This window comes from Pimephales promelas, chromosome 15, assembly GCF_988280905.1.
Source record: "Pimephales promelas chromosome 15, fPimPro1.hap1.1, whole genome shotgun sequence".
NCBI classification, from domain to species: domain Eukaryota; kingdom Metazoa; phylum Chordata; class Actinopteri; order Cypriniformes; family Leuciscidae; genus Pimephales; species Pimephales promelas.
This window is the reverse complement of record NC_142783.1, coordinates 8,517,254-8,543,049: the sequence shown is the minus strand read 5'-3', so window position 1 is coordinate 8,543,049 and position 25,796 is coordinate 8,517,254. Positions and strand designations below refer to the sequence as shown.

Genomic DNA, 25,796 nt, shown 5'->3' with positions numbered 1-25,796 from the left:
AAGTACACTATTACAGAAACGTACACCGTAATTTCGGTGTACTTACACAGTTGTTTGCGGGTCGTAAAATAAAGTGTTACCTAATTTGTGGGTTAGTTATGTTAGATTGCTTTTTTCTGTAATTGTTAGTAAAAAAAAAAACGGTTTCACAAACTTATCATTGCAACTATAAGCTTTGAAGACCAGTGTTAAAATGTTAAGACATGGCTGAATACAACAACAAATTTAATGCAGTTTTGAGACTGAGGCCTTTACCTTGTGGCCGTTGCAAGGATTATCTGTCTCATAAATGTATAGTATTTTTCTGGTGACACGTGTAGTACATTTGTATAGTGATAAGTTAACATTCACCAATCATCACTTGATCAACACAAATATTTCATTTCAGCTGCTCTTTAACCTCTTTCTTTTGTGCAGAAGGTCAAAGGTTGATGATGTTTATACTGTGTTTGTCGATGCCTAAGTTAATAATTTAATTACACAAAACCAATGTCTTGTCCATTATAAATGTATGAATGTCTCACGGAAAGAGAAAATGTAGACTGGATTTACATTGGATTGTTTATCCACTGGATTGTTACATTGTCAAATGCCTAAATTGTTTCTCTTTCTCTTTTCTTCTGTAGCATTAATCTCAAATGTGTATGAAAAAAAGACACCTGGTCTACTTAAAAGCAGTTTGGATAACAATGTAGCAATTTAATTTGTACATTTTTATTTATTTGTTCCTCACAGATCTTACAGAGAAAGTGTGCAATGTTGATGTTACAAAACATTTATCTTATCCCATCACTAAGGATGTCATTTCTAGGTTGATTTATATATATATATATATATATATATATATATATATAATTTTGTCCTGTTTGTTTGGGCATTCAGAACATCCTAATATATATCATATCATAAAGTCTTGTAATCATACAGCTTTTTTAATGGTTTATTTGTTAGAAATAACAACATGTTTCACGTTGTAAATTAATACTTTAATAATTCACTAAATTAAGGTAAGAATTTGATCAAATATTTGATGTAACTTAAAAAATCCAAGTAACTTAAAAAAAATACAAATTGGGGGTTAAATTAATGTATTAAATTGTAAGAATAGTTAAGCACTTGGATATTTGTTATGTTTTGGTTTGTCTAATTGATTTAAATTGCCACTGATTTAATGCCAATTGATATAACACTGTATTCACTTAGGCTACATACATTTACTTAATTTGAATTGACTGATTCCATGAACAGTCAACATGAATCAGACTGTTTTCGCAACTGTTATCTTTCATCCAGTGCTATTGTGCTTGAATGGAAACCACACTGGTGTAGCCAGCTAATTTTACTTATTTCCTTCAGAATCAGTGCTCACACTGGTGTCACTGAGTACAAGAGAGGTGAGGGGGTGGAAAGAGATTATCTGTTCAAGAATGCAAGTGCAAAAAAATAGTGCTGAGTCCAGACTGTCTGCTGCAACTGAAGAAAACTAAACTATCATGACTTTAATTGGACTTATAGAGTATTTTTAGCATACATCAAAATGTCAAGTTACACATAACATGTTACTTTTCAGTGTACTGTGTATCTTAAGTACTTAAGTCTCTTCAGTGTATCTTAAATAAGATACAACTCAAAAATGAAAACTTTTTTTCCTTTCCATAAATATCCATTTTAAAGACTCTCAGAGGCTGGTTTATATATTATACACCTGCCTATGAGAGTTTTTAAAATTGATAATATTCTGAAGTTTGAAGTTATTGAGACAGCTAGTTCCTAAAAGCACCACTTTTCGACATTTTGCCAACAGTATCATTCCAGTATCATTTGCCAAATCTCTTCCTGACGTCTAATTATAACCTTTTAAAAATATGATGAAACACACATCGGGTGTGTCAGCAGCCTGGTACGTCATCACACGTCTCGGCCAATAGCAATGGAGGCGTAAGTGTATACGGGTGGCCGATTGGTCAAAAGTTTCCGTTTCAACACAGACGCAATATAAATGTCAACAGACATGCAAGCATGAGAAAGAAACGCAAAACAACCGAGGACAGAAAACAGGCAGAAGGTTTATTTCAGATCCGGAAGACGAACAGTTCACGTGGTGTGATAATTCAGTATGGTGGACAGTGTTTACCGTACACGCTCTCTAGGTATAGGTGCAGTTGGTCTTCCTGATCAGTATGCCGACGGTAAAGCAGCGAAAGTGTGGCAGCTGTACATCGGAGACACTCGGAGCCGGACAGAGGAGTACAAGAGCTGGGTGTTTTCCCTGCTGAGAAAACATGGGGTTCAGAGCGTGCTGGATGTAGCCTGCGGTACAGGGTATGAACTAACAAAACTTATAAGAATAATAAATGAATAAAACGAATAAAAACTCTCCCTAACTGATGGACAAGGCCAGGGCGATTGTCTGTTATACTTTATTTATTTACTCTGCTTTTCTGTCCGATTGAAAGTGGTGGGGGGTCATTTCAGATTTAATAAAGCCTAATGGACATTTAGTCCACTGCTAGATTGTTTAGGCTACTGTCTTGGTTTATTGAACTCCACCTCTTACTAATCTGGGTCATGTGGGTTGGCCTTTAAGCTTTTCCACTGATAAGTGGAATGCCATTTAGGCTAAATTAAACAAAGTCAGTTTTGCAGCCAGAGTCCCACGATAAAGGAGTGGTTGTGCTTTTTTGTCACATGATTCGAACCATAGACGGATACGAACGATTGAGGTTCGACGGCGGCATCCATCCATGTAGGCTACAAAATCTACTTCAAAATCCCAGCGCTTTCGTCATCGTGTAAAGCCCGCCTCGACGTTTCTGAATGAGCTCTTTGCCAAACATCCAGAGCAAATCTGGCCAACCGCCGTAAAATAGCAACAAGAAGAAATCTAAATTTGCCGGAAGTTGTCTGGGTTTTCCCAGGCTATCGGAACCGGTGTGTGTGTGTGTGTGTGTGTGTGTGTGTGTGTGTGTTTTATATATATTTATAGTTTTTAATTGGTTTATCTTTTTGTGTATTAGATAGTCTAAATATACTTTTGAAAGATGATTCTGTAATGCTTACAATAAAACTGTAATACTTACAATAATACAATAAGCTTTTAACACTGTTAAAGTATTACCTAACATGAACTAACAATGAATGAGCAATACATTTGTTACAATATTTATTCATCTTTGTTAATATTAGTTAATAAAAATACAGTCATTGTTTGTTCATCTTCGTAAGATTAGGCCTAAATTAATTTTATAGAAGTATTCATTCTTATTTCATGTTGACTAAAGTAGCAGTAGTTAACTAATATTAACTTATACAAACTTATTGTAAAGTGTCATTGATTTTTTTTTTAAGTGGCATTTAAATTTGAGTGCAAAAAAAATCTATATGACACCAACAAAGTAATATATGTTTCTTGAAATATGAAGAGATGAAAGTAAGTGAAAACAGGGGTGAGGTAGTGGATCATACAGACACACACACACACGTGTGTGTGTGTGTGTGTGTATGATCCACTGAACTTCTGCTCCCTGCCAATTGACACATGATAATCTGTATTTTGTGGAGTCTTAATGGACAGTTGTTAACTCAGCATAACCTACAAAACTTGTTTTCTGGAGTTCAAAGACATACCTTTGAACTCCAGCCGATACATGTTGTTCTGTTTTTCTATTGGATTACACACACATTCAATTTTCCAGGGGGTTTTTTAGTTCATTAATGGTCTACTTGCACTGAGCTTTATGATGTACTTCCAATTTGAAATAAAATGGCACTCTAGTTTTGCTGTATATGTTTACAATGTACAACTCTTGTCTTGTTCCTGAAACGCCACAAAGTTTTTGCATCCTGTTGGGAAGTTTGCGCAATTTTTCACATATTGGATTAGCAAATACACAGATGTTTCAGATGTTTTCATGTAGCAGCAGAAACACTTTTGATTCAGTACCTTATGTGCTGCTTAATACAGCACCTGTATGTAGTATGTACAAAAATTAAGTTAACATAAGCCATAACATAATACTCTATATGGCCTGGTTTCACAGACAGGGCATAGATTAACCCAGGATTAGGCCTTAGTTTAATTAGGACAATTTAATTAGCTTTTATAAACGTGCCATAGAAACAAACTGGTGTCCATCTTGAGCCAAAATAATGGCACTGACATATTTTTGGATATATCCGTGCAAGTTGCTTTCAGTTAAAACAGCTTAAACATGCATTTTAGTCTGGGATTAGTCCCCCTGTTGTCAATAATTGTCTCACTTAAAACTCATCTTTGATCACCCAAATGACATATTTAAATAAATAAAAATTCTATGAAAAAAATAGCTTAAAATAGCTTGAATGTAACTCGACACCATTGCTTAATTTAATATACGCAGGGATAGAGAATGTCGGTTCTGGAGGGCCGCTGTCTTGCAGAGTTTGGTTCCAACCCTGATTAAAACTCACTGCCTGTAGCCTTAGTGATCCTGAAGATGTTAATTGGCTGATTAGGGTTGGAACTAAACTCTGCAGGACAGCGGCCCTCCAGGAACAATGTTCCACATCCCTAGTATACACGTAACTATTAATATGCAAAAATTTATTTTTACATTTAATATAGACCCGCCTTCAATCACTTACACCAGCTGAGAGATCCACTCTGTCAACTTTACCATAGTAAACGCTGCATAGCAAGTGGAAATACTGGTTTAATTCAGCCATATATGTTTGAACCAGAAACTGATTCAGAAGAAGAAGTGGAAGAGTGAATTATACAGGGTTGTCTTCAAGTCGTTGTATCAGAATGATGATGTATTTTATGTATCGCAACTTCAGACACATAATGGTAGTTAACATGATTTGCCTTTTGCTTGACTACGTTATCAAACAGTTAATAATGTGTTACTAATGTTACAAAAACCATGTTCCCGTTCACCATCAGCATCCTTAGAAATGCTATGGAACAAATCAGATTGTCAGTGGAGAAAGGTATATAGTTTATTATAACATCATAATACATAATTATATTCAAAATTAACCCGCTATATTGCTAAATGATTTTTCATATCAAAAGAAAAATATACCTGGATAGCCTGACTTTTTTTGAGACTTGCCTGCTTTGCAGCATAGTAATGATGCTGGGCTAAAGCCCACTGGGCTAAAGCCCACCGGCATGTTGACGTGATTGGTTAGTTTGTGACATCAGAAACGCCAGTGATTCCAAACCGCGTTTTTGAGACCGTCTTTGGCTCACTGCAGTTTTTAGGATAAAAAACTCATGGTGTTGACATGTATTTGCACATGGTTTTACGTTTGCACATTTTTACCTTTTTTTAAGGGTGGATTCCATCATGTTGGTAGAGGAGGGATTCAAGGTGGTTAGTGTGGATGCCAGTGACAAAATGCTCAAATATGCTCTTAAAGAGAGATGGGAGAGGAGAAAAGAGCCAGCCTTCGATAACTGGGGTAAATGAAGATCTCTGTTTTGAGTGAGAATTAAAAAAAAAAAATTTTAAATTTCTCCATGGTCTGATCTTATCTTTTCAGTAATTGAAGAGGCCAACTGGCTAACATTAGACGAAGATGTTAAGAAACCTGGAGATGGGTTTGATGCAGTAATCTGTCTAGGGAACTCATTCGCTCATTTACCAGACTTCAAAGGTAAGAATACCAAAGCAAAATAGGTTTCAGATTTTGACAGATTTATCTAATGAACTTCTTTCTCATATCTCACAGGGGACCAGAGTGATCAGAAGCTTGCCTTGCAAAACATAGCCAGCATGGTGAAACCTGGAGGGATCCTAATTATTGACCACCGTAACTATGATTACATCCTCGAGACTGGTCAAGCACCACAAGGAAAGAATATCTACTATAAGGTAAAACGTCTTGGTTATGCATGTAACCCTCGTTTTCTGAAGAAGGGAACGGCGAAGTTACGTCATAACGACTGACGAATTGGGATCTCGTCTGAGAAAGTAATGTCGAACGTGACTGACTGAAAGGGAACCCAATTGTGTTCTTGTAACCACACCATAGTTCACTTCATTGTGTTTTAAGAGTATCATATATACACTATAATGGTGCTTGGCTTTTAACTAAAGTTATGCATTCACTTGATTGTTTGTAAAAAAAAATTTTTTAAATATAGACATTCCAATCCATGCAAGCCTTCTGATAACTATTTTCTCAGACTTACCTGCCTAAACATGAATGTAACTGAGCCAAATCATGGATTAGAAGACAACACTGTAGGCATATAAGAAGGAATATTTAAAAACATCCAGTTTGACAGGATCTGTAGTTCGTCAATCTTTCCATAAAATTATGCTTAAATCTGGAGATAAATTATATACACAATAATGGCTCTTTAAGCAAGTCATATTAACCAAGTCATAAATTAAGTTGCATTCTGTGAGCCTCATATACTTAAGGACTTATGTTTCAGAGTGACCTGAGGCAGGACATCTCCACCTCAGTGTTGTGGGTTAATAACAAGCCTCACATGATCACACTGGACTACACTCTAATACTGCCCCAAGCAGAGGACATTCAGACTCCGCCTGAGACGAGGTACTGTGGTGGGGTCAGTTTTTGGGTTGTTGTGATGCATTATCAGCGATTAATACTCTAGGAGGCTGTACTGTACCAACTATCTCAAGAGGGACTAAATGCCGCTTGGTGGAACAAACTGTAATTTGCACTACTATCTGTCCAAAATCAAATAGAAGAAACCTTGTGTAAAAGAAGCATGTGCTGTTCCCTTTCGAAGGGAACTCAACAATACGTCGAATGACGCTATGGGGGAACGCCTCAGGCGTGACAGGTGTCTGAAATCAAATATCAACTCACAGTAATCAGGTTGACCGGCGACAGCCCGTGCATCATCAGCTTGAACGATGAGCGCGTCAATCTGGATGTATAAGAAGGGCGCCTTGAAACCGTGACAACATCTTTTCGTCTTCAGGGACTGTTTGTCTGTGTGATAGTATCAACGATTAAGCGCGCAGAGACGTGGAGAAACACTTTGCGCGAGTGTGCCGACTTGTGTCCAGATATTTGACACCGGAGGATTCACACGATCTGTGCGTGTTCTGCCTGAAAGAAGAGCATGTGCGGGAAGCTCTCGAGGGAGTTTTTTGCGCGAACTGAGAGTTTTCCTTTCAGAACTCTCTGCTCTCGTCTGACCCACTTCTCGAGGGAAGTGGGCGCGGCATCTGAACCCCGCGGTTCCGGTTCCCGCTCGGGCTGAGGCTCAGTGGCGGTTGAGCTCGTGGAGCTTTCAGATGGAGCTGGCAGATTATCGGGAGAGGGGCGTTAACCTCGCGGATGATCTACCAGCTGACGAGGGTGAGTTACAGATTAATGTTGAACATCTAAGAAGAGAGAAAATGAGCGCTCTCTCTCTCTTTGGTGAATCTGTAACTGTTCTCTTTGGGCAGGGCAGGAGTTGGCTGTAATATATATATATATATATATATATATATAGAAAAGGATGTCAGTTTGGTTGAGACCGAATCATTTCAGCCCTCCTGCCCAGTGTACGCTGAGCTGGTTGACATTATGGGGCGCGCCTCAGACAGATTGCTGTTGCAGTGGAGGCGCGTCTGGGAGGAACCCGCTCATGGTATTTTGGATGGCTGGTTCCTCCCCACCCATAAGCCACCAGCCCGGATGAGCCTTCCATTCGTTTCCGATCTCCACGCTGGGATTGAGAGGGTATGGAAGAATCCGTTCTCCTCACGTCTCTATCTGCATCAGCGGGCTAGTTTCGCTGCTGTGGAGGGAGCCGTGGAGAACGGATAAGTGTCGAGGCCGCCAGTGGACGAGACGTTGGCTAACTATCTCGTCTCTGGTTGGTCCTCTTCACTAAGAGCTCTGACCCTGTCATCCAAGCTGCTCAAGACATCTTCATGCTTGAATGACAGAGCGTACACGGCAGCAGGTCAGGCAGGTGCGGTTCTGCACGCCCTTGTGGTCCTCAGGCCTACCAGACCGATCTGTTGCGGGACTCCGGGCCACCAAGCAATCTGCTGTTCTGTCGGTGCTATGGTGGCCACGGAGAGACATCTGTGGGAGCTCCCACATACTGTGGTTGCCAGGTTACAGGCCTCACCAGGCCTTCCTGGTTATGAGCTCCCACTGATTGTGGTCACCGGGTTACAGGCCTCACCAGGCCTTCCTGGTTATGAGCTCCCACATGCTGTGGTCGCTGGGTTACAGGCTTCACCAGGCCTTCCTGGTTATGAGCTCCCACATACTGTGGTCGCCAGGTTAAAGGCCTCACCAGGCCTTCCTGGTTATGAGCTCCCACACATTGTGGTCGCCAGGTTACAGGCCTCACCAGGCCTTCCTGGTTATGAGCTCCCACATACTGTGGTCGCCAGGTTACAGGCCTCACCAGGCCTTCCTGGTTATGAGCTCCCACATACTGTGGTCGCCAGGTTACAGGCCTCACCAGGCCTTCCTGGTTATGAGCTCCCACATACTGTGGTCGCCAGGTTACAGGCCTCACTAGGCCTTCCTGGTTATGAGCTCCCACACATTGTGGTCGCTACGTTACAGGCCTCAAAGGGGCCTTCCTGGTTATAGTTCCCACATACTGTGGTTGCCGGGTTACAGGCCTCACCAGGCCTTCCTGGTTATGAGCTCCCACTTATTGTGGTCGCCAGGTTACAGGCCTCACCAGGCCTTCCTGGTTATGAGCTCCCACATGCTGTGGTCGCTGGGTTACAGGCTTTACCAGGCCTTCCTGGTTATGAGCTCCCACATACTGTGGTCACCAGGATACGAGCTCTAACGTACTGTGGTCGCCAGGTTAAAGGCCTCACCAGGCCTTCCTGGTTATGAGCTCCCACACATTGTGGTCGCCAGGTTACAGGCCTCACCAGGCCTTCCTGTTTATGAGCTCCCACATACTGTGGTCGCCAGGTTACAGGCCTCACCAGGCCTTCCTGGTTATGAGCTCCCACACATTGTGGTCGCTAGGTTACAGGCCTCAAAGGGGCCTTCCTGGTTATGAGTTCCCACATACTGTGGTGGTCAGGTTATAGGCCTCACCAGGCCTTCCTGGTGATGAGCTCCCACACATCGTGGTTGCTAGGTTACAGGCCTCAAAGGGGCCTTCCTGGTTATGAGTTCCCACATACTGTGGTAGTCAGTTTACAGGCCTCACCCAGCCTTCCTGAATGTGGGCTCCCACATGATGCGGTAGCCAGACTACAGCCTCACCACCTTCCCTGAGCACTTTGCTCCCACTCTGTGGTCACCAGGCTTCAGGTATGGAGCGAAGTATGTGCCTAAACCTCACACAAACAAAACGTGTTTTACTCACACCCAATGATTCACAAACAAACTCAGTGTAGTTTGTAAATACAAAACATCACTCACAAACTAATGCATATTGTTCTGCAAATAAAAAACGTACCTATCAAACAAATAGGACAGTATGTTTTACATATACATAGAAACGTATTTCTTCAATGACCAAAATATCCTGCAAGTACAAACTAAAATCTTTAAAAGTACAAAACAAAATTCTACAAGTACAAAGCAAAATTCTACAAGTACAAAACAAAATTCTACAAGTACAAAGCAAAATTCTACAAGTACAAAGCAAAATTCTACAAGTACAAAGCAAAATTCTACAAGTACAAAACAGAATTCTACAACTACAAAACAGAATTCTACAAGTACGAAAAACTGTCACGTGACTTTTGGCACTATTTTTCCGCGTCCAGGCAGAATCAGATTTTCTCACAAATACAGTGGAACAACTTCCTCTTCTAGAACAGTAGATGGCGCTAAGATAAGGGATCAATTTGCTCGCCTTTGCCCATGGGAAAATGAGCGGTGAACAGGTGTGTTTCTGTCCAACTTTATCTATAATTAACCTTATTGAGGTTTTGGAAAATGTTTATTATATAGACAGAAATCCACATTAGCACTTAGTAGTAACGTACTCCACTCTAGGATAAGGGAATCTATAAGCTGAAAGCTGCCATCATGTTGCTTTTACTTTTTGTAAAAATGTTTCATTTACTGAATGACTCTATTTCTTTCGTTCTCCGTAAATTAATGAGAATTAATTTCATTTAATTGAAAGGGTCCCACTTATTCATTAATTTAGTTGGAATTCAGTCAGCGTAACTGTTAATGTAATAAAATAATAAATGAACAAAACAATATAGGCCTACAGTTGTTTCTTCCTTGTGATGTTGTCCAAATTATTATTTTGGACAGACAAATGAAACCCTCCTTTCAATTAAATTAAATGGTCTCATTAATGTATGGAGAACGAAAGTAATAGATTCGTTCAGTGAACATAATCACTAATTTAGTCATTTCACACGCGTCTTATGTAGAGATTATTAATATTATTTTTTAAAGCAACATATGACATAGATTTCAGCCTAGATTCCCCTAGAGAGAGTGAAGTGTTAATAGCGGTAATATGGATTTTTGTCAAGAAATAATTAACATTTTGCAAAAGAAAACCTCAATAAGGTTAATTATATAAAGTAATACAGAAACACACCGTTCACCGCTCACTTTCCACAGCTGTAGTAGGCAGTGTTGGGAAAACGTATTTCGTTACAGAATAAATGCCCCAAAATGTCATTTGTAACGTATTCCATTACATTAGCCACTCAATCTGAGGGATTACATCCGCATTGAATTGCCTTTTAGAAGTGTAAGAATTGTGGCCATCTAATTCTGTTTACTAAACTGGGCTATTCTGGTGATGCGGTGGTGACGCGTGTAACATGTAGGGTGGCACTGCCAATAAAGCACCTTAAAGCTGTCACAAAGAACCGGCAAAAGATTATGAATAGGCTATGTAAAATATAGCAAGAAGATATTTTAATTGTTTATTAATAAACAAGTGTATCTTTGTCAGTGTGTCGGCTGAAAACATGAAGTTGACAATGCTGACTCGCGATCTTCGCCGTGAACGCGCCAGGATTAATAATCTAACCTACAAGACGCGTGTGAAATGACTAAAGTAGTGATTATGTATACACTGAACGAATCTTACTTTCGTTTCGTTCTTAATAATGAAAACATTTAATTTAATTGAAAGGAGGGTTTCATTTGTCTGTCCAAAATAATAATTTGGACAATACATCACAGGGAAGAAACAACTGCTATATTGTTTGATTTGTTCATTCATTATTTTATTACATTAACAGTTACGCTGACTGAATTCCAACAAAATTAATGAATAAGTGGGACCCTTTCAATTAAATGAAATGTTCTCATTAATTTATGGAGAACGAAAGAAATAGAGTCATTCAGTAAATGAAACATTTTTACAAAAAGTAAAAGCAACATGATGGCAGCTTTCAGCTTATAGATTCCCTTATCCTAGAGTGGAGTACGTTACTACTAAGTGCTAATGTGGATTTCTGTCTATCCACAAGTTTCCGAGGGGCGCTCCTGTAAAAAATAAAGTGGGTGAAACTTCCGGTGAGGCGGCGGAAGTAGCATTCCAATGGTATTTTGTATGTTAGTTAGCGAAGAGGCTAGCTGTTTTTCGGAGAATTATTTTACTATTTAAAGACGCAAATCTTTATGAGAGATGTCGTTACGGAGCTCATGGACAACATGTGCTGTTCGCGGTTGTATGTATAACCGGACTAAACTAGTTCAGTGGCTTAAACGTGATTGTTTTGAACATAAGCTGAAAACGAAATCAGAGTGTTCCTGCCAACTACTGTAGTTTCCATCACCTCCCAAAAGACGACGAATCTTCCTGTGTACATTTGTTTAAATTCTTAATATTCTATAAACTTTTATCAGCATGTGTTTGGCTGTTCGCTACTGATGTTACACCTAAACTCAGGATCAAAGCCTGTGTTGACAGAATACCAAATGTGCCAGTTAATGTATTCAAGTAGCACATTCATTTATAATTTTGAATAAACTCCAAAGCACAATGACTAAGTGTGTATTTTTTATTTTAATTGTTTGTCAGCTCGCACAACTGTCTGTCACCATGCCTTGATGAGTATTGGTTATTAATAATGTTATTATAATACTCCCAATCAACTACTGCGGAGGGTAAAGGTACTGTTATTTCACCTTTTTTAATTTCGTTGAGGTTGTGTTCCCACATCGTTAGCTAGTTTGGATCGCTATAACTTGAATGACTGTCAACTGTTGAATGAACGAGTGTCAAGCATGTCAAGTCGTGCTTTGTTTACTTCCAACCGGAAGTCGCGCCCACTTTTGACGCAAGGCCTCATGGGGCGTAGGAAACTTGTGGATATAATAAACATTTTCCAAAACCTCAATAAGGTTAATTATAGATAAAGTTGGACAGAAACACACCTGTTCACCGCTCATTTTCCCATGGGCAAAGGCGAGCAAATTGATCCCTTATCTTAGCGCCATCTACTGTTCTAGAAGAGGAAGTTGTTCCACTGTATTTTTGAGAAAATCTGATTCTGCCTGGACGCGGAAAAATGGTGCCAAAAGTCACGTGACAGTTTTTCGTACTTGTAGAATTCTGTTTTGTACTTGTAGAATTTTGCTTTGTACTTGTAGAATTTTGCTTTGTACTTGTAGAATTTTGTTTTGTACGTGTAGAATTTTGTTTTGTACTTTCAAAGATTTTAGTTTGTACTTGCAGGATATTTTGGTCATTGAAGAAATACGTTTCTATGTATATGTAAAACATACTGTATTTGTTTGATAGGTACGTTTTTTATTTGCAGAACAATATGCATTAGTTTGTGAGTGATGTTTTGTATTTACAAACCACACTGAGTTTGTTTGTGAATCATTGGGTGTGAGTAAAACACGTTTTGTTTGTGTGTGAGGTTTAGGCACATACTTCGCTCCATATTCAGGCTTCATTGGCCTTCCTGGTTGTGAGTTGTCACATGTCAGGTTGCAGGCTTCACCAGGCCTTCCTGAATGTGAAACCCCCACTTTTCGTGGTCGCTAAGTTGTAGTGGTGAGTCTTCACATGTCAGGCTGCAGGCCTCAGCGGCCTTCCTGAATGTGAGCTCCCCATGCATTGGGACTATCGGGTGTTAGGCCTTGTCAGGCCTTCCTGATTATGGGTTCCCACTTGTTGTGGCTGCCAGGTTACAGGCCTCAAGTTCGGCCTTTCTGAATTCAGAGTGAAGTACACTAACCCCTACTTCACCTATTATTGTGGTAAATCACATGACGGGATGTCTTGTGTACTTTCTAAAATCCATTTTGTATGGTAAGGGTCACGCGTGGTATGCTTCGGTCCCTTCTTATGTGGCTCAGACCCCGGTCTTCCCTTGGGTCCCACTTTAAGTGGCGTCCTGTCACTGGCTACAGGGATGCCCTTCTCTGGCTAACTTCTGGAAGAAGTAGCTTCCACTTGGTGGAGTAAGCTCCCACAGGTTGTGGTCACCAGGCTGGGTCTCACTGACCTTCCTGAGTACGAGCTCCCACCCAATGTGGTCGCCAGGTTACAGGCCTTACCAGGCCTTCCTGGTCATGAGCTCCCACACACTGTGGTCGCCAGGTTATAGGCCTCAACAGGCCTTCCTGGGTATGAGCTCCCACATATTGTGGTTGCTGGGTTACAGGCCTCACCAGGCCTTCCTGAATTCAGAGTGAAGTACACAAACCCATACTTCACCTATTATTGTGGTAAGTCACCCGACGAGATGTCTTGTGCACTTTTCAAAATCCATTTCTTATGGTGAGGGTCACGCGCAGTATGCTTCGGTCCCTTCTTATGTGGTTCAGACTCCGGTTCTTCACTTTGGGTCCCACTCTAGATGTGTCTTTGTCGCAATACATTACGACAGGCACGTCCCTTGTTCGAGCTATCTCCCACAACTGGTGGTTTTAGGTCTCATTAGACCTTTTTCGAAGGTAGCCCCACATTGTGGGTCTGTCAGGTTCTAGCCTCTGGCTTTCCTGAAGGATGAGCTTCCACATGCTGTGGTCGTTGGGTTTCAGGCCGCACAACGTACGGCCTTCCTGACATGAGCCCTCATGTATCGGAGCTCCCCACACATGGGGTCATCAGGTCTTAGGTCTCTTTGACCTTCCTGATTTTGATCCCTCTCTTACTTCCTCAGTGCTCAAAAGCGAGCTCTGGGTGGAAACTCGTGGATTGAGTGTACGATTCCCATTGGTTCGAGGTTGAGTCACACTCTCCGGAGGATCCCGTCTCTGTGATCCGAAACTCGATGGTTTCCGCCAGCTTCGCGGGCCTTCAGTTTTTGGATGCCTTTTCTAGGCAATTTCCAGAGGCTCTGTCTTGGACGGACAGGCTATGGCCAGACTGTGTGTCTTAGTACAGATCACCAGGCCAGCCTGGGGGCATTTCAGGAGGAGTGTTCTCCTGAATAGTGACTGGCTGGGGGTCCCTTTGGCCCCCTAGCCACACTCCCTAGAAGGGACCCCTTCTATTTTGAAGTTGTGGTCCTAAAGCCTTTGAGCTGGCCCTGATTTACTCACGTTATTACGTTCTGGTTTTTCTTGGTTCATTAGCTTGGGCTATGACCGGTAGGGAGTGCTGTCACTGACAGCCCGATGTAACATAGGGTGAGTGGTTTCAGTGTTCCTTGGAATTACTGGTTCTGACAGTTGTCACTGCCTTTCGGCATGCACTCCCCTCAGCATGGCGGAGTGGGTATTTCGTTCCCCATAGCGTCATTCGACGTATTGTTGAGTTCCCTTCGAAAGGGAACGTCTCAGGTTACGACTGTAACCTATGTTCCCTGAGAACAGGGAACGAGACAATACGTCTCGTTGCCATGCCTCGGGGCCTGCCTGCAACAGTCCCTTCAGACGATAGGATGTTGTCACGGTTTCAAGGCGCCCTTCTTATACATCCAGATTGACGCGCTCATCATTCAAGCTGATGATGCACGGGCTGTCGCCGGTCAACCTGATTACTGTGAGTTGATATTTGATTTCAGACACCTGTCACGCCTGAGGCGTTCCCCCATAGCGTCATTCGACGTATTGTCTCGTTCCCTGTTCTCAGGGAACATAGGTTACAGTCGTAACCTGAGACGTTTTTTCTGGTAACACTTTATTTTAGGGTCCAATTCTCTCTATTAATTAGTTCCTTATTATTAGCATGCGTAATACTAGGATATTGGTTGGTTTTTTTTAGTACTTTTAATATGTACTTTTAGTACATATTATTGCCTTATTCTGCATGACCTTATTTTACATTCCTCAATCCATTCCTTAAGTCTCATACCTAAATTTTACTAAAAAACCTTACTAACTAATAAGCAGTAATTTAAAAAAGGTCAAAACTCATAGTTAATAGTGAGAATTGGACCCTAAACTAAAGTGTGACTCTTTTTCCTGTTGTACCAAACTTGTTTCGAACCGTGACCTCAAAACCGTGACCTCGAGTTACGTAGCATTGACTTTTGTGTACCATTACACCCTGCAAATTATTTGGTTTTCCAGCATCTTTTGCCCTTTACAGCAGGAACTGTATTTTGAGATCCATCCTTTCACACTGAGGACAATTGAGGGACTCATACGCAAGTATTACAAAAGGTTAAAATATTCAATGATGCTCCAAAGGAAACATGGTGCACCAGAGGTTGTAAACTATTTGAATTTGAAGATCAAGTTAAATTGTACTTAATTTGTCTTCTGGGAGACATGCAGGTATCTTTTGTAGCTTCCGAAGGGCAGTACTAAATAAATAAAAAATAAGAAAAATGTACATATCATCTTGTTTAAATGTTTACACACCCGGTTCTAAATGCAATGTTTCCTTCTGGAGCATCATTGAATGTTTGAACCTTTTATAATACTTGCATATAATTCCCTCAGTTGTCCTCAGAGTGATGTCATACTAAAATTTACATTTTGTTATCATTTACATGCCCTCATGTTGCTCCAGTCCATTCCACGTGTATTTTTACATTCATTTGCAGTATATTTGTCCTCTGTCTCTAAGATTACTGAGCCAGAACAATTACCGCAGCGATTCTTGAAAATGGGCACCTTACAGTTAATACTCATTTTTAAAACAATCAGCCATAATCATCTGAAATAAACTAGGTCTGAATCCAATAACATTGCAAATGCATATAGTATGCAATGATGCAGCTTCCAGTGATGTCATACTTTTAAGGCCTGAGCAAGTGTTTATTCATGCGTAAATATGTGCATGTCGCAGTTATAAAAAAAAATCAGCCTTAAATTTATGAACAGATTTATGCCGGCCGGTAGCCAAACAATCAATGCATCCCTAGTATATGTAAAATAATTTGTAGTTAGCATTTAAGATAAATCCTAAATTATTTGTTGAATTGGAATGAATAAGTTTAGATGTTCGACACACTATGCTTAACTCAACACTAGTTTGCTTAACAGTTCTTTCAATAACTCACTACTTGTCGTTTTTGTTGATCTATTACTATTTTATATGATATTATAAATGTGTAGCCTATATTTTATATACATTGAAAATGAATGTGTGTTTCAGGAATTGGTTATACATGTTTTAAGTAATGTTTTTTTCTTTATGTCTTTTAGTAAATTCCGCCTGTCATACTACCCCCATCGTGTGGAGAGTTTTAAGGAGATTTTAAGAGCATCATTTTTGGGAAAATGCGAGCACAATGTATATGGTGACTTCAAGCAATACACCCCAGGGCAAAGAGAAGTGCCCTGTTATTTCATCCATGTGGTTAAAAAGACTACTTAAAGCCACATGAATTCTGCAATTCACATTTCATCTTCACATGGAAAACTGTGTTTGTCTGTGGAAATGGCTTCGCATCATTTCGCGTCATCAATCGCGTCAGGGAATTCTTTTAGTTGTTTTTCTTGGAAAGTGTAAAACTGATTTAGGCATTTCATACACAGTTTCGGTTGAACTGGTAAGAGGCCCACATACTATTAATTGTCTTGCTTATTATTTCCTTTTTTTTTTTTTTTTTTTTTTACTTTTCACATTACACATTCTTGTTCTTTAATTATTAGAAATAATTATACCACTTCTTGTTTGATTGTTTTGATATCCAGATTCCACATTTCTACATAAGATAGAATGAGTGTCTAAATATAGAGCCTCAATCACTTTGTATCTTCCAGAATTGCTATTCTAGAATAACAGCTTCTTTTGCATTGAACATTTTTCATTTACATTGTACTTTACAACAGAAAAGTACAAAGAGCCTGTTCACACAGAATTTTTTTTTTCACTGTGACTTCTTTGGACTCATATGTCAGAATATAAAACGATAAATATTTAAACACCCCCTTTTCCCTCTCCCAAATATTAAATCATTGTCATGCTAGAATATGTAATATATTTAAAAGGAATATAATTATAATAATAGTTGTGACACTATGTCACAGGTAATCACATCCATGCACATCAGACCAACAACACTATTTGTGTAGATATTACTTTTATAAAGAGTTCAAAAAACAAGTTATTTAGTAACTTGCATTTTAGACCCATTATTGCAAACTGATAGTGTAATGAACTATTCATACGCAAAGATTAAAGCTTACACTATCATTTTTTTTTTCATGTTTAAACTATTTTTTTGCCATTGTTGCTTTTGGCTTGCTTATTGGGGGCTATAACACTATTTTCTTTTCATCCATGTGTATTTAACCATAGGTCAAGTTTATATGTAAAACATGTTTAAAAGTTGGATTAATTAAACCAATTAGTTACATTGTTAAAAAAATGGTTTATGGGACCATTTGATTCAAGTAGTGCTAAGAAGTGTGAATTACTTTGAACTTAAACATAAAACACCATGGTAGACCAACAGAATTCACCCAAATTTTGTCCACCCCAACTAATTGTCTGAACCATAGACGGTCATGAACAAAGAACTTTGAACAATATTGATGAAATGTAAGGTTTTGTGATTTCCCAGCATGAATTGCAGCATGAATAAATTATGAGGTTTGTAAGAGAATTGTTGTTTCTATTTGCTGACCAAAAAATAAATAAATTGAAAACAGTTTTGTCTTTATTGTTGGTTATGTGTTGTGTTGGTTAAGAGCTCACCTTTTAACATTTTTCTACAAGTCACCAATCTTCAGGTTTGTGGGTCAAATGTTTAGGGCAGTGTACAAACTTGTAAAACTACATCCCAGACAGCTGTTGTAAGGTGATTGCATTGTTCACATGTTAATTTATGGGAGGAGAGTTTCAATGCAAGGTGCAATCATGCAAGGTGATTTACAAAAGTTTGTGCTAGTCGCTATTTTGTGGTAGCACGTCTTAAACCAGATGCTAATCTGCTCTTGGTACACAATCGTGTTGATAATGGCCTATGCTATGTCCAATGGAAATGATCAGGCTGTGTCTGTTTCTTCATCCTTCCAGCGGGTATTATTATTATTATTATTATTATTATTATAAATCGAATGTTCATCATCGGAGTGGTCCAAGACTTTAAGCAATTTTGTTCCTTGACTTTGCACGAAAACAATTGAATGGATTAGAGGAGTTTATGTAGTTGAAATAAGAAAGTTGATGACCGCCATAGGAATGAATGAACAGCATTTATTTTATTCTGAATTAAAGTCAGCATTTTCAAATAAATATTCTTCAAGGTTTTACTTTTTTCACTTGAATTATTACAATATCTTCCGTTTATACAGAAAACATAACAAATAAAATATAAAATAAAATAAGTGAAAGCATTGATAGCCTACATTTTACTGTAGCCTAAGCTATACATCTTAAAGCATGCTGTAGTCTGCATTCATTTTATTTATAACTCAGTCGCATATTTCTCTCGCGCAGATTTGATCTCTCTCGCTATGGAATGCCAAAGCTGACTAAATTAAAAATAAATAAATACCAGAGATCAGTAGATATGATTTACTGCACGCTTAATAGAGATGTCAGAATTTAATTAAATAATTTTGTGAGGTTTCACACAACATAATGAATCATACATTAATAGAGGTGTTGAAGAGACTCGTCACGAGTGTAAAACCACAACCACAAAACCACAATGTATTTAACAATAAAACAGACAACACAACGAAACGCATGCATTCATGATAATATTGCTGCTGAATCTACAGAGATTAAACGTGATGAAATAGCTAATGTTATTTTGCATTGTCTTCACTGGCGGTAAGCGAACAGATATAATCAACAATACAACATTAATCAGACAAAATTAGCCTATCACAAACACGCAGAAAAACTGTTTTCTATCGGCTATTTAAAAGACATATTGAAAAATCAGCAAAATGTGCAAATCACATAATACAAAGGTACCATGCATGTGCTGAAGATTTTCCTGTGGATTAGGTGTAAATATAAAGGATTATCCTCTTGAGAGAGTTATTGCTCACCTCTAGTCTGTGTGTCTGCAGCGTGTGTGTGAGTTCATTCACTCTCTGACTCACTCTACAGCTCACATTGCTTTATAGGCTACTGGCTCTTATACTGTCTATGATGTACTGGCTACATTTTTACATTCACTTTCGAAATAACGTTGCTCGGGGCATTTCCAAGTGCTGGGCATTTCCGACAGCAGGCGCTGCTGTCACTCACTGACCGGCAAATCTCCCCTTCATGGTGTGTGCAATTTTGCATTTCAATATGTCTAATAATAGTGAAGATAGACAGAGCTGTATCGTCTCTCTGATTGTTGCAAAGGAGCATCAAAAGATTTTTAATAATTTTTAGTGCTGTTAAAGAAGTAGTTCACTTTTAAAAAAACTTTTGCTGATAATTTACTCACCCTCATGTCATCCAAGATGTCCATGTCTTTCTTTCTTCAGTCGAAAAGAAATTAAGGTTTTTGATAAAAACATTCCAGGATTTTCTCCATATAATGGACTTCAGTGGGAACCAAACGGTTCAAGGTAAACATTTAAAAAAAAAAAAAAAAAAAAAAAAAAACACTTTCAGTACAAACTGCAAACTGTTCAAAGGGCTTTAAACGATTCCAGACGATGAATACGGGTCTTTTCAAGCGAAATGATCGCTCGTTTAAAACATAAGTAGCCTAGTGTAGAAAATAAAAGTTTAAGTTTTATAAGCTCAAATGCTCGCCTTGCTCTAGGCTACTGTGATGCACGTTTGTGACTCTCCTGTCCTGTAACTCGTTCATCAAAATGAACAAATCTTTTCCCGAGTCAGTTCGTTCGTTTCGTTCGTTGAATGAACCAAATGACTCGGAAAAAGATTCGTTCATTTTGATGAACGAGTTCGAATCAAATTGTAGTAGGCCTATGTATTTATTCACGTGATTCATTCTTTTTTTTTTTACACATATGCACACACACACACACACACACACACCTGACCTGTCCCACACACTTTTTAAAACAAAGTTACGCCACTGTATATTCATTCAGTTAAGCAACCCAGTTCATATCAGACATCATCACATCCATACTGCATACAGAGCAAAGTCGGAAGTGCGGATTGCAACAGTATAATACAGTATAGACCATTTCACAAGATGTAAACAACACCGGTCCAGAAGCACTTCCTGTTTCAGTTTTTTAACACTACATAAAAGCTGGGATAAAATACAACCAACAGAACATTTAAAACTGAATCAAAAAGTTAAACAAACATCTTTAAGATGTTTTCTTTACATGTGAAATAAAGAAAACAGTTACAAACTGAAACGGGAAGTGTTTCTGCACTGTAAAAAAATATTGATGGTTTAACTTAAAAAAGTAAGTAACCTGGTTGCCTTTAAATTTTAAGTTCATTGAACTGGAAAAAGTGAGTTACAGTTTTTCTCAATTGCTAAAACACTGAAACACGAAAGATTGCTCCATTTTCTGAAAACATTAAACACAAAACCTTATCTTCAAGCACTATTTACAAAACCTCTGATTCCTCTTGCAAAATGAAACCTTCGCCTCAAAACAGTTTTACCTGTGTTCAAAATCAAACACTGCTCTCAAATCATAAACAAAGTGATTAAAATGCTATACACTATCAATCAGTCAGTAAACAATACACCAAACAATTTAAAACACATTGTTCAAAACATAGCTCTCAGGGAGAAGTATATGTCAAAACAAATGAATTCCATATAAAAAAATCATATTTTTTCATTGTACGGTCTACAGCAGTGCACTGTACTACAGTATACGATATATACGAAATAAGGGACACAAATGAAAGGAGTAAACATTTGATCAATGTGCTTCTTCTTGTCTTTGGCCTGGGTCATTCCAGAGGACTTCATCGACTTCACAAGCAATATTGTCCCTTGCCCCCCTCCTCTTCCTCTTTCTTGCCCTTATCTTCCTCCTCTTTCTCTTTCTTGCCCTCCTCCTCCTCGTCGCCCTCCTCGCATACGTTGTTTTTTCTATCCATTCTGAGACTTTCTCCTTCAACAACCTCTCAGTTCAGTTTGCTCTCTGAACTGGCTAATATTGGTTGTGTCACATCATTTGAAACAGGTTGAATCAGTTTTGAGTGGTTGTGTTCAATCAAATGATATGTGTTTTCTATTTATATTTGATTGTTGCCACTTGTGTTTACCAGTATGGATGACATGTGCATTAGAGTGCAGAATGTGTTTTGAGAATGAGAATGTGTTCAGAGTTTTGCTGAAAAGTCTAAGTGAGATCTGCAAATTGTGTTTTACCATGAGAAATTGTTTACGGTATTGACAACAGACTTCACAATTAGCTAAATGAGTTCAGGCAACTGATAACTTTGTTCAGCCAATGGATTTTAGTGTTTTAGCAATTGAGAAAAACTGTAATACAATGAAGGAAATTAATTTAACCATCAGAAACTCCAAATTATATGTTATCTGAACTAAATTAATTATTTAAGGCAAGGCAAGTTTATTTATATAGCACATTTCATACACAATGGCAATTCAAAGTGCTTTACATAGAATAAATTAAAATAATCAAAAGAAATCAGAATAATTAAAACAGTTTAGAATAAAAAATAAGAAATAGTGAAAAATAAAAATTATGATAAAAATAAAATACAGTAAATTAAAACCATTTAGAATAAAATGAAGTGCAGTAACAGTCGGTCGAACAGTGGCACAGTGCTCATTCAGTAAATGCACAGCTAAACAGATGTGTTTTGAGTCTGGATTTGAATGTGATTACTGTAGGAGGACACCTGATCTCTTCTGGAAGCTGGTTCCAGCTGCGGCTGGCATAATAGCTAAAAGCAGACTCTCCATGCTTAGAGTGAACCCTTGGTATTTCTAGCTGATGTGATCCTAATGATCTGAGCGATCTGTTGGGTTTATATTCAGTGAGCATATCTGCAATATATTGAGGTCCTAACCCATTAAATGATTTATATACCAGTAATAATACTTTAAAATCAATCCTAAATGTAACTGGCAGCCAGTGTAAAGACCTGAGGACTGGTGTGATGAGTTCGTATTTTCTGGTCCTGCTCAGAATCCTGGCAGCGGCATTCTGTATGAGCTGCAACTGTCTTATGGTCTTTTTGGGAAGGCCAGTGAGGAGGCCATTACAGTAATCCACCCTGCTGGTGATGAAAGCATGCACAAGTTTCTCTAAGTCTTGACTGGAAACAAAGCATCTAATTCTTGAAATATTTTTCAGATGATAGTATGCTGATTTAGTTATTGCTTTGACATGATTATTGAAACTAAGGTCTGACTCTAGAGACACACCAAGATTCCTGACTTGATTTTTAGTTGTTAGACCCCTAGCGTCAAGGTATACATTCACCTTCAGAACTTCTCACTTTTCATCTTTGTTTCCAAACGCAATAACTTCAGTTTTGTCTTTGTTTAACTGCAGAAAGTTTTGACACATCCAACCGTTTACATCATCAATGCATTGGCACAGGGAGTCAATGGGGCTGTAGTCGTTAGGCGATAGGGCTAAGTAGAGTTGTGTGTCATCTGCACAGCTGTGGTAAGCGATTTGGTTCTTTTTCATTATTTGGCTCATTGGGAGCATATACAGGTTGAATAGGAGTGGCGCAAGAATCGAGCCCTGAGGGACTCCGCAAGTCATGGATGTCCACTCAGACTTATGTTCTCCCATACTCACAAAATAACCTCTCCCTTCTAAGTATGACTATGACCTGAACCATTTTAGGACTATCCCAGAAAGCCCCACCCAGTTTTCCAGTCTGTCAAGAAGTATGTCGTGATGTGTCAAAAAAGAACAGTGTCAAATGCAGCACTGAGGTCGAGTAGTACCAACACGGATAATTTACCTGTATCAGTATTTAAGCGAATATCGTTTATTATCTTTATGAGCGCTGTCTCCGTGCTGTGATGCGATCAGAAACCAGATTGAAAATTGTCAAAGTATCCATTTGAGCTTAAAAATTTGTTCAGCTGATTGAAGACAACCTTTTCAATGATCTTGCCTATGAAAGGAAGATTTGAGATCGGTCTATAATTGCTCAAGATGGTCTTATCCAGATTGCTCTTTTTCAGGAGGGGCTTGACAACTGCAGTTTTCAGGGAGTTCGGAAAACTCCCAGAGCGAAGTGAGGCATTTACCACTTCTAGGAGATCTGCTTCTAAACAGTTTAACACACTTTTGAAAAAAGATGTGGGAAGTGAGTCAAGGGAGCAGGTGGATATTTTAAGGTGCTGTACGGTTTCTACCAAAATTGTGCCATCAATTTCTTCGAAATCAGACATAGTAACTACTTTCTCAGGTTGTGGTCTGATCTGCCTGACCCCAGAGCAACTCAAGGATGTGCTGATCACCTTTCTGATGTTATTGATTTTCTCAGAGAAGAAAGAAGCAAACTCACTGCATTTCCTTTCTGAGAGCATTTCTATGGGAATCTGGCTCGGGGGGTTTGTCAGTCTCTCTACAGTAGCAAAAAGAGTGCGTGTGTTGTTTATATTGCTGTTTATAATATTTGAGAAGAAAGTCCGTCTAGCTTTGCCTAGTTCCCTATTGAAAGTGTGGATGCTGTCTTTGTAGATGTTATAATGGACTACAAGTTTGGTCTTCCACCACATGCGTTCTACTCTTCTGCATTGTCTTTTCATATTTTGCAGTGCTGTTGAGTTTCTCCAAGGTGCTTTTTGTCTGCCACTATTCTTCCTGACTTTCACAGGAGCAATATCATCAATTACACTCTTAACTTTTGAGTTAAATGAATCAAGGAGAAAATCAACAGAGTCGGCAGATATGCTTGGTTTTAAAGATATAGCCTTCATAAATAGCACACCAGTGTTTTCATTTAACCATCTCTTCTTGACAGACACAGCTCTAGCTTCAATGGCAGGAGAGATTAATATATGAAAGAAAATACAGAAATGGTCAGACAGTGCTACATGCTTAATAACAATCGATGAGATGTTTAAACCCGTAGTGATAAGTAAATCTAGAGTGTGTCCACGATTGTGTGTGGGACCGTGTACATGCTGTGTCAGATCAAAAGTTTTTAAAACAGTTTTGATTTCTTTTGCCATATTGTTTTCTGCATTATCTATGTGAATGTTAAAATCTCCAGCAATGGCAAAACAGTCAAACTCAGAGGCAATTGTTGATAACAGTTCTGTAAAGTCCTCAGCAAAGGCTGGAGAGTATTTTGGAGGCCTGTAAATGTAACGGGTGTGTCTTGTCCTTAACAGTTCTATGTTAATTTGGATGCACGTCCGTTAACTCTTTTATATTCTGCGTTGTGTTCTTATTGTGCTGAATAAAGAAAAGACTCGAACCACGACCGTCTGCTGGTTGCTCTTTTTAATGAAGGCAGAAGAGTGGATTTGCCTGTACAAATCAACAAAAAAACACATAAGGCTGTCGTCACATGCAGTCTTTCCCCCACAGCATACAGTTCTCAAGCTCCTTCTCTCAGACAGCCTGGCGCGAACTGCGCAAATCTACATAACTGATAAAACTTTTAGTATTATCAGCAAAAATACTTTTAAATAAAAATGTGAAAATGAACTAAATTTATAAAATGCTCAATGTAATTGACAACATGCATTTCCTTCACATGCTTAATACAACCAGTAATGAATTATAATGAACATTAAACACATACCTGTACAAATCAACAAAAAAACACATAAGGCTGTCGTCACATGCACTCTTTCCCACACAGCATACAGTTCTCAAGCTCCTGTTAGAAGACAATACAGAAAACTCTCTAGACTAGCACGTGGAAAAATGTCTACTTTAAAGCTTGCAAAAAGCCCATTTACAAGGTTTAAGTTCGATTGACATTAACTGCATGTTTAGAACCTTGAAACTAACATTTATACATGCATAAAACAAAGTTTGCATCATCCAAAACCCGAAATGAGTGTTTAAAACTGACGCGCAAAATATTACATTACCTTCTCTCAGACAGCCTGGCGCGAACTGAGAGAAGCGCATGAATTACGTCACAAAACCTGCGACCTCTTAAAGTGAAAGTACAGGTATTAACACCATGGCCTGAATACAACATACAGGCATGAATATTGACAATAAAACATATATTAAACACATAGAAGACAATGTAAATCAGGATTTGGTGACATTTCAACGTAAAAGTAAAGATAATTTCAACCTGGTTACATAAACAATGATAAGTAAAATACGTGGAGCACCTTTTAACACAATAGCCAGATATTCGAAAGAGGGGTAATTCCCAAATGATATTTGCTTACATTGATAAACATCTTTAAAAAGAACAGCTCTCTTACCCGCTCTGCAAACACTCATATAAGTAAAATTTGGAGGGGATGTTTCGTTTAGGACCGTTGCACTACAGCTGTCTTCTAGCCAAGTTTTAGTTAGAAACATGAAGCCCAGGTTGTGTGTGGTTATTAAGTCATTGACTAGAAGTGATTTATTTTTAATGGAGCGGATGTTTAAAAGTGCTAACTTTATAGTTTTACTTTTTGTCC

General features: G+C 38.8%; 1 protein-coding gene across 1 annotated transcript; it reads left to right on the top strand.

Annotated features, from left to right (window-relative positions):
- Window positions 1-1,991: 1,991 nt before the first annotated feature.
- gnmt (glycine N-methyltransferase) lies at window positions 1,992-17,945 on the top strand. The gene is made up of 6 exons (XM_039694265.2): window positions 1,992-2,322; window positions 5,321-5,448; window positions 5,530-5,643; window positions 5,719-5,861; window positions 6,431-6,555; window positions 16,495-17,945. Exons 1-6 carry the CDS (start codon window positions 2,117-2,119, stop codon window positions 16,664-16,666), a joined length of 888 nt encoding a protein of 295 aa, XP_039550199.1. The 5' UTR covers window positions 1,992-2,116; the 3' UTR covers window positions 16,667-17,945.
- Window positions 17,946-25,796: the final 7,851 nt, after the last annotated feature.